The sequence below is a fragment of the Morone saxatilis genome, unplaced genomic scaffold (assembly GCF_004916995.1).
Source record: "Morone saxatilis isolate NCDOM2014 unplaced genomic scaffold, NCSU_SB_2.0 Contig24, whole genome shotgun sequence".
NCBI lineage: Eukaryota > Metazoa > Chordata > Actinopteri > Moronidae > Morone > Morone saxatilis.
This window is the reverse complement of record NW_023339807.1, coordinates 181,793-190,482: the sequence shown is the minus strand read 5'-3', so window position 1 is coordinate 190,482 and position 8,690 is coordinate 181,793. Positions and strand designations below refer to the sequence as shown.

Below are 8,690 nucleotides of genomic sequence, written 5' to 3'. Positions count from 1 at the left end.
TCTCAGGACACTTTTCAAATAGAGCAGCTCTAGACCCGAACTCCTTATAAACATTTACAGACGACTCCAACAGTACGTCAGCTCAGTACATTATTTTACACAAAAAAAAGTGTTCAGCCTGCTTTCCTCTAATGCCTGCTTTGTTCTTCTCCAAACAAGGGTCTGACAAAGGAAGATGAGCCTGTTGGAGTCTTGTGAGCTCCCACCCATGCGTTTAAACCCTTTGTGTGATCTTTTACCTATGAAAACTATTCAGAATGTCACCTATAGTGTATTTAAAGCCTGCAGTAGCGCCTAATATAAACTGAAAATAAATAAATATGTTGTGATCATATCTTTATAGAACTGTTACTACTATCCTCGACAGTAAAGAACATGAGACAGATAATCTTCGTTCCTCTGGATCCCTCTTAACGTGCTTCTTATGTAATCTTGGAAGAATGAAGACCGCATCTGTGATTGTCAACCTCCTCCCACTCATGAACGGTTGTCCCAGCCTATGTCCAAGCTTCCAACCCAGAGTGTTTTTTCCTATCTTTCTTGGCTCTCTGAATCCTGGCTTGCCTTCTTAGTTCCGGCAACCAGTGGACTTCCTTACAAATGCAATTAGGAACACTCTTGGAGGGCACAGAGGAAACCCAGATTGTTCCTTTTTCACAAACCTTACTACAATCTCATGCTAATACTGTAGACACCAGTGACAATTTAGCACAATACTGAACAAAGCTTGGGTTTCTAATTATAAAAATTACCTAGCCTGCAGCTTTAATAATAAAATCACATAATGCATCCGAGTCAAAATAGACTACAAAACAAAGAAACAGTTCTGGTGCTACAACTACATTGCATTCCATACAGTATCAACTCACACACAGGCATACGGAGACCAAAGACTGTAATAAAATCTACTAACAGCGTACTCCACACATCTTCATAAGTTCCCTGTGTCGGCCGATCAGTGTGCATGTTGCAGCAGGGAACCGCAGACCTCCCAATGGTGTTACCACGCATGGTGACATCAGCCTCGGGCCACTGATGGCTCTTTCAACACCTCCTGGCCATGCCTAGCCTGCTTAAGCGAGCGGAGTACGAAAGGCGGCCCGCACAGTGCCTGCATCAGGTAACCGATGACCGATAAAGTTTACGTAACCCAATAAAGTTACACCAGACAATAGCACGCGAGTTCAAAAGCACCTCTTCTGAGCTGCCAGGGGTCAAACAGCACCAATGTACACCCGTTTCCTCTTCTTCATTATTCATTGTGTCCACGAATGGGACCCTTTTTGTTATAAATGTAAGTCCAGTTATGTGTTTCTTAAACTGAGTCTCTGTTCCATGCTCACAGTTGCACAACAGACGCTAAAAACTAACCCATGTGCAGTTTCTAGTGTTCTGACCACCAAATTTCACCTACATGTCAATTCACATTCACACACCCAACATTTCTCACTGCATGACAACACCTCACGATGAAAATTAATCTCAAAATTCATTCTATATTGTGGTTGTCTTCATCAGGCCTGCATCCTATGGTGACACAACAAGGAGAATCCACCTGAGGCCAATCCTACTGGAGTACTACTCTAGAAGCTACAGAACGGTCAGATCTCCTATCACCTGTCACCTTGACACACCTGTCTACATAAAGACCAATATGTAAGCTGTTGAGGCCAGCTTCTTCCCTCATGTCCAAGTCCCTCCATGCATGCCTGAGGGAACAAACAAAAGTACCATATTGTAGTGCTTATGGTCAATCACAGCGCCACCATTCGTTGTGGTTTAACTGAAATTCAATTTTTGGTTTATTAAATTACTCAATCACTCACTTCATGTACTCCCGAGACGAGATAAAATGATAGAAATTCTACTTTAATTAAGGATATTAAGAATATTAATTACAACTTTAATTAATAACTATTACCAAAGCAAATCACCGATTAATAGATAAGTGGAAGGCTTTCGAGTTCTCGCATAGAAGACGCGCTCGGTATCGACGCACCGCGTCTTGTACGAATGAACATGAGGCCAGCATTTTTTCTACAAGAAATAACATCAAACTCAAACCAAGAGGAACACATACACCAACTCCTGCAAATCAGCTAAAAAGAACTAAGCTCCAAGGAAAAAGTGTGGCGTCGACTGCGTGCATCCGCGTTGGGAAATGTGTGCCTCTTTGTCCTTCGTGATCAGACTCGTTTCCAGCTACAACACATGAAACCGTGTTGCGGGGAGAGACAAAGCTATGAAGACCGGAACAAGGCTTACGATTTCCCTTCTCAACTCTTCCTGAGAATTGTTTCTGTGAGATTTTGAAATATTGCAAGTTTTAAGGAAAAATTGATGACAAAATTGCAAAATGTGCTTTTGAGTGGAGAAGCCTCCAATACACCTGTCCGCAGTAGCTAAACTAAGCCAGTCCTGGCTCACAGATCCATCCTTAACACCCCCAACCAGACCATCTGGAGCCCAACACAAGCAGCCCAACTCAGCAACAATTAAAGCTTCTCCTTACGTACAATGGCCAGATGTTATGAATTAGCGCTATACAAATAAAATTGAATTGAATTGAATTGAATAATGTGTAAAACTCATTGACCTTGGTCTTGCTCGCTGGTCAGCACTCCCATTGAAACATCACTGATGTTCTCTGGGTTGAGGTGAGCGATGGCGTCAGAGATCCTGTCCAAAGAGATGAGGGCTTCAGCAGCGTAGAGGTGACCCAGGAATCTGAACACACAGGAGGAGGAATTGGAGAGTGGAGTGAGGACACTGCTTACTTATTTGTGGCTACGGTAGAAAAACCGAGCAGGTGAACCAGCAGACGCAGCACTTACTTGAGGGATCCGGACACCTTGGTTTGATGGAGTAGTTTCTCAGCGTGGTTAAGAGCCATCAGGTTGTCTCCCAGTGCTAACGCCACATAGGCACTACAGGCCAGGATGGAGCACCTACACATCAAACAGTTGATCAATTACTGTTACAGGTTATCTAATGTTCCTGGATCATGACTGATGTGTCAGGTGAGCTGTCTCATTACCTGAGGTTTTCTACTTCCTGTTTTCTGAGAGGAGATGATGGAGCTGCAGACAAGAACTTATCAGCCTCCTGACCTTTCCCACTGCAAAAAACACAAAACCAAACACACATTCATCACAATACATGTGCAACTCTGCTTGGTTGGCTCTCTATGGCACATAATTCTCCATTACTACTTCAGAACAATGGCTGAGTGGAAAGGTTTATTTGTTTGTTGTGTGTCAGACCTGCAGGCGTCACTGTTCTCACTGCCGCTTTCCGTGCTTCCTGACTGACTCGAGGTCTTGGAACCATTCTCTGTCTTGGTGTCCAGCTGCTGATTTTCAGGCAGCAGCAGCAGAGCGTTCCTCAGGCAGATGGCTGCAAACTCCATACTGGCTACTGGAATAGCTGCTGACTGGCCCTCACTGTCCAAACACAAACATCAGGTCAATATAAACAGTGATTAACCACCAATTAGATGTCATTCATGTCAAAATGAATGCCACTCAGGGCCAGAGGATGGTGTTGCCACTGACCTGTAGATAGTATTCTGAGTAGACTGGGATGCCAGAACGATCTTGCGATGGTAGCCCTGCCCGACAATAGATTGAACTATACCCTTTTTACAAGGTAAACCTTTGCTCTCCTGCTCCGAACCCTGAAAACATATAGACAAAGACCTTGAAATCACTATGTGCTTCACTCTTCATCATTAAAAAGTCATGCAATGTAATGTAAACCAACAGTGGAGTTGCTGTAACCCATATTAATCTTACTGAAGAAAAATAGATTGCCTATGGTTGTTGAATAATTACTGAAACAAAACCTATTATTAGAAAATATTCCCACACAGAAACTGTCAACTTTCTCCTTTCCTGATGCACAGAATATGGCCCTATGCCATATGCGCTCGTCTCTCTCTGCTGCACAACGCCCGACACCTACTTAGAAGTGACTGGGTTTTTGAAAATAAAAAAAAAAAAAAAAAAGGAACGAGCAGCAGACTGCACAGGCTAGGTGTTGCTAATGGTCGAGCATGCACACTAGCTAGCTTGAATTTGAATCGTCAATAGTTAGCTAGCTAGCATTTTGCTACAGAGCAAACATTAGGTACTTTACATCAATCATTAGTTAGCTTTTTTAGTTATCTTCTAACCATCATGTTACGCATGAGCAGTGAGAGTGGTTAGGGTCAGCATAATCAGAGGGAGAGTAGGACAGGTCCTGCCTTCGCCATAGTAGGATTGGTACATTTGCCAAAAAAAAAGGGACGGGCTCAGTTAGTGTAAGGTTGTTTCCTTTAACAATAGATACAAACACTGACAACATGACAACAACTAATCTTCAAAATATTAAAAGGGATATCCAATGAGGCAAAACACTCAAAAATAAAGCAACTATTAAAACAAAGCTAAACTCAAATCCAGATCGGTCATACCCCTTTGTTAGCAGAGATGCAGCACTCTGCAAGCCGCAGCCAGAGTCGAGGGTTGGAATGGTAAACCTGCACCGCCTCCATCAGACACTCAAACGCTGCCAGAGGCCTGCCGATGTGCAGCAGCTGAATACCACAGTTATAGAGCAGCTCATAGCGCTTGTTGGCTAGTAGAGCACACATGGGGATACCAGTGAACTTCTTAGCTGGTTATTAAAAGAAACACAAGAAAGGGACTTGTTACTGTTGAGGACACGTTATACTTTTCTAATTGGCTTAGTTAAAAACTGAAGCGTCTACCTTAAGTAATTAGATAGCATGGGTGTGCACTTGGTTGATTGATAAACTTATCAAAAACACACCAAGTGCATTTTCCTTGTGTAAACGGCATTCTCTATCCAAAGACCAGTCCTGCAGAGGGCTCTCTCCATGCAGATGGTTTTGATGTTGTCTGATATTTCTGTCCACCGTTTAATACAATGGAGGTGAATGGGATTTGGTTTATAGTGTTTATGGCATTAGAAGATGAATTAAAAAAATATATTTTCCCTATTTAATTACCTGAATTGCACACTTGGCTGAGTCAAGGAGTTTTATTTGGTTGCAATCTGCAATCTCACCTCTAGATTCCTCTAAATCTACACACTGTTCTTTAAATGTCACAAACTAAATATACCTACAACCTTCAGCATATCAGCATGGAGAAATACCACTAGAGAGAAGTGTAAAATATGTTGATGCAGTCTGGACTGAGTGATTCCAGTGGATTCCAATACTGAATGAAAAGCCTATGAATAAAGAGCTAGATGAAGTATCATTTCAAAGATAACAGTCAGGAGACAGTGCTTGCCATGACCCACATTGCCCGTTGCTGCCGTCTCCCAGCTGTGCGCAGGTGTGGTCATTCTCTTGCAGCGCCTTCTTGAAGTAGAAAATGCCTAGGTTATGTTTCCCCATTGCAAAGTGAATGCAGCCCAGATTGTTCCAGAACATACATCGAACACATTCACCTGAATGAGACAAATCAGGACACATGCAGAAAACATCAACTAGCACATATAAAAATCATTATTACATCTCCAATTAAGACAGAATTTGGAAGCATCATTTAGCCAATAATACATGAACAGTCAGAACCAGTAAGTGGAAGAAAAACTAGCTGTATTGCTTCTTGACACCAGGCTTATCAGAGGAAGCAATCAATCTTGAGGTACAGTAGTTGTCACCTGTCTTGATGGGTCCAGGATGCTCTGCAATGTTGGAGCTATTCAACAGCTTCACTGCTTTACGGTAGTTTCCTCTTAGATACTCAAAATTACTCTTGAGGAACAGTGAGGGCGCAGACTGATGGAGGGGACAGGAAACATAGGTCAGAGAGAGAACCAGAAGACGATATACACCACTGACAGATATACAGTTGCAATCAAAATGATTCTCCCACATTGCTTTCAGCTGTTTGCATAAACAAATCAAACAAGAACAATTTAAATAGCTCAACACAACTATTATAACAAGTGATTTCTCCAAAGTCAACACAAAATGCAGCCTCAAAATTGTTCAACCCCTTCATGACAAGCGTCTTTAATACTTAGTAGAGCACCCTTTAGCTGTTATGACCTGCTGCAAACGTGATATGGCCAGACACTAGCTTCTGGCAACGTTCCTGAGGAACCTTAGCCCATTCCTCATGCGAGATGGCCTCCAGTTCACTAATATTCTTGGGTTTGCGTGCTACAACCGCCTTCTTCAAATCCCACCAGAGATTTTCAATGAGGGTCAGGCGACTGTGACGGCCACCCTAGAATCTTCCAGAACTTCCTCTGAAAACAAGCCTTGGTGGACTTTGAGGTATGCTTGGGATGATCATCCTGTTGGAAGGTCCAATGACGCCCAAGCTACATCTTCCTCACAGATGGCATGACGTTTCCACCTAGGATTTCCTGATACTTGATTGAATCCATTTTGCCCTCCACACACTGCAGGTTTCCAGTGCCCCAAAAACCTCAGAGACTCACTGTCTAAAGATATAGCTACTCTAGATGGTATTACCTTGGTTACCGGCCTTAGGTGCCACTGTCAGCCGCCCATTTGGAGTTATCTTTACAATTCAGGCTCTGCTAAATTCCCACTACTAAAGCAGATCTCTACGGACTGCTTCTGTCATGTTATGTACAGCATTACAATAAATTAGAGCACATCCCCAGGAAAAACCTACACTCCATCGCATTTGTTACTTCAAGGCTTGATTACTGCAAACTCTTTTAAATCTATCTACAAGGGTTGCCCTAATACAGGTCCATGTAAAAACGCGCTCCAATAGGAATTCCAACACACGCTGCAGCAGACGTACTCGGCAGGCTGCAGAAAGAGATCACATCTTACATCACACTGGTTCAAGCTTCTCTGCAATTGGCTCGCCTGTATAAAATTTAGAATAAAAAAAATTTAAATTACATCACCTCCTCCACTTAAAGCTCTTACAATGGTACGCCCCTTCATATCTTGAAGAAGCTTTCATGTAACCCTATTAAACACACACCCCCTCCTAAGAAGCCACGCGTTCTCTGAATAGCAGGGTTCCTATAATCTCTAAACGTAGAACAGGAGCCAGAGCTTTCCAGTTTTACCAAGGCCTCCTTTTCTCCTTTGTGAACCAGCTCTCCCGTTGTGTTCGGGATGGGCAGCCAGACAAACTCCCCTCCGCATTTAAGAGTAGGCCTAAGACGGTTCCTCCCTTTGATAAAGCTTATACGTTACGGGCTGATAGGTGAGTCCTGAACAATCCCCTTAGTTATGTTGCTATAGGCCTAGACTATCGATTTCCATGATCAGCTGAGCTCGCTCTCTTCCCTCCTCTCTCTTTCTGCACTTCCAATTCATGTCCCATTAAATGCATGTCTAACTTCAACTTCCTTCCCCGGAGTTCTTTGGGCTTTATGCGTCTTGCAGGGTTGCTTCAATGGATAACTGGTGGAAAGCCTCCTGCCATGGGTCCTGGCTTGAACTACCGCATTGCGGATGGGCTAAAACAATGAAAAAAAAAAAAAACAAGTTTTTTTTGAATAATTAGTTGTTATTATTAGGGCCCCGAGCACTGAAGCGTGCCCGAAGCGCCTATTGTAATTGAAACGGAATTCTTTTTCTTATTTTTCCCCCTCCCTAAAATAAACGCATATTTGGAGGTCTCCAACATGGCTCCGAAAGAACTCATGAAACTCAGCGCACATGTCAGGTGCCGTGGTGATAAAAAACTTTATAATTCTGTGTCCTTTCGGTTGCGCACTAGGATGGCGGCTACTAATCGATCAAATGGTGCGTTTAGGCTAATAACTTCTGCATAGTTTTGTCGGCAACACATTCCCAAAACCTTAATATCCACCCGCCGTTTCCGTGAATGGAGCTGAAACTCGCGACCATAATAGGCCACGCCCCACTTCCGCCTAGAATTATTTTTCCCCCAAAAAAACCTAAGAGCCGCGAAATGATCCAAAAACCACCTTTTTCGGGTTACTCTTACACTATTGTCCGCGATTTCGCAACAAAATCTCGTCCAGGTAAGCATCTGGGACCAATCCTGCAAAAAAAAGTCCATTTGAAGATTTTTGATATCTTAGAATAAGCAACGCTATACAAATATAAAGCAAGCTTCTGATAATTTTTCCCGTCAAAAAAGGAAGTGGACCCAATTTCTCCACATTGGTATGTCCGATTGACACCAAGCTTTGGTCCATAGTTCCCCATGTTCTTCCCTTAGGCATCGTGGCACAATTTCAGGCATCCGCAAAACAAGGTGCCCGGCTCCCTTTTAAAATCAAGAAAAGTTTCGAAGTGTGATTAAAATGAAACTTGGTACGATGCCTTGCGCAATGGCTCCAATGAGGTCCAACCTAATAAATCGTGTCATGGTCGCCACTGAGGTGCCTCTGGTCGGCGCATGGTACATCACTGGGGCCCCGGAAGACCGTAATCAGTATTATGAATAATGAAATTCCACAGGCACATTTGTGGTCCTGCGCGTTTGTACGGGGTGTTTGTAAGCCGGCCCTTACAAGGCTTTAAAATACCCAGCCCCGGCCGCCAACGTTCCAAAGCTAGAATATGTCGCAAACTCATGGCAACGTATAAGTCACTGAGATGTACAAAAAGCCCTCCCTTGGCCCACCGGCCATAACCCCAAAAACCCCACGGAAAAGTCGCCATATTTGATTTTCAATTTTGACTTTCGCCGTTGTATAGC

The 8,690-nt window shown here is 43.2% G+C and overlaps 1 protein-coding gene across 1 annotated transcript in view; it reads right to left on the bottom strand.

The window, feature by feature from the left end:
* LOC118335672 (CCR4-NOT transcription complex subunit 10-like) overlaps positions 1 to 6,490 on the bottom strand; it is a 6,660-nt gene extending 170 nt beyond the window's left edge. The window contains exons 1-8 of the mRNA XM_035672098.1: positions 5,680 to 6,490; positions 5,314 to 5,463; positions 4,457 to 4,659; positions 3,555 to 3,676; positions 3,264 to 3,443; positions 3,038 to 3,118; positions 2,835 to 2,948; positions 2,597 to 2,727 (exon numbers count right to left, since the gene is read on the bottom strand). Coding sequence (XP_035527991.1) covers positions 2,597 to 2,727; positions 2,835 to 2,948; positions 3,038 to 3,118; positions 3,264 to 3,443; positions 3,555 to 3,676; positions 4,457 to 4,659; positions 5,314 to 5,463; positions 5,680 to 5,896 — 1,198 coding nt within the window. The 5' untranslated portion in view covers positions 5,897 to 6,490. The remainder of the gene's footprint in view (positions 1 to 2,596; positions 2,728 to 2,834; positions 2,949 to 3,037; positions 3,119 to 3,263; positions 3,444 to 3,554; positions 3,677 to 4,456; positions 4,660 to 5,313; positions 5,464 to 5,679) is intronic.
* Between the last annotated feature and the right edge of the window lie 2,200 nt (positions 6,491 to 8,690).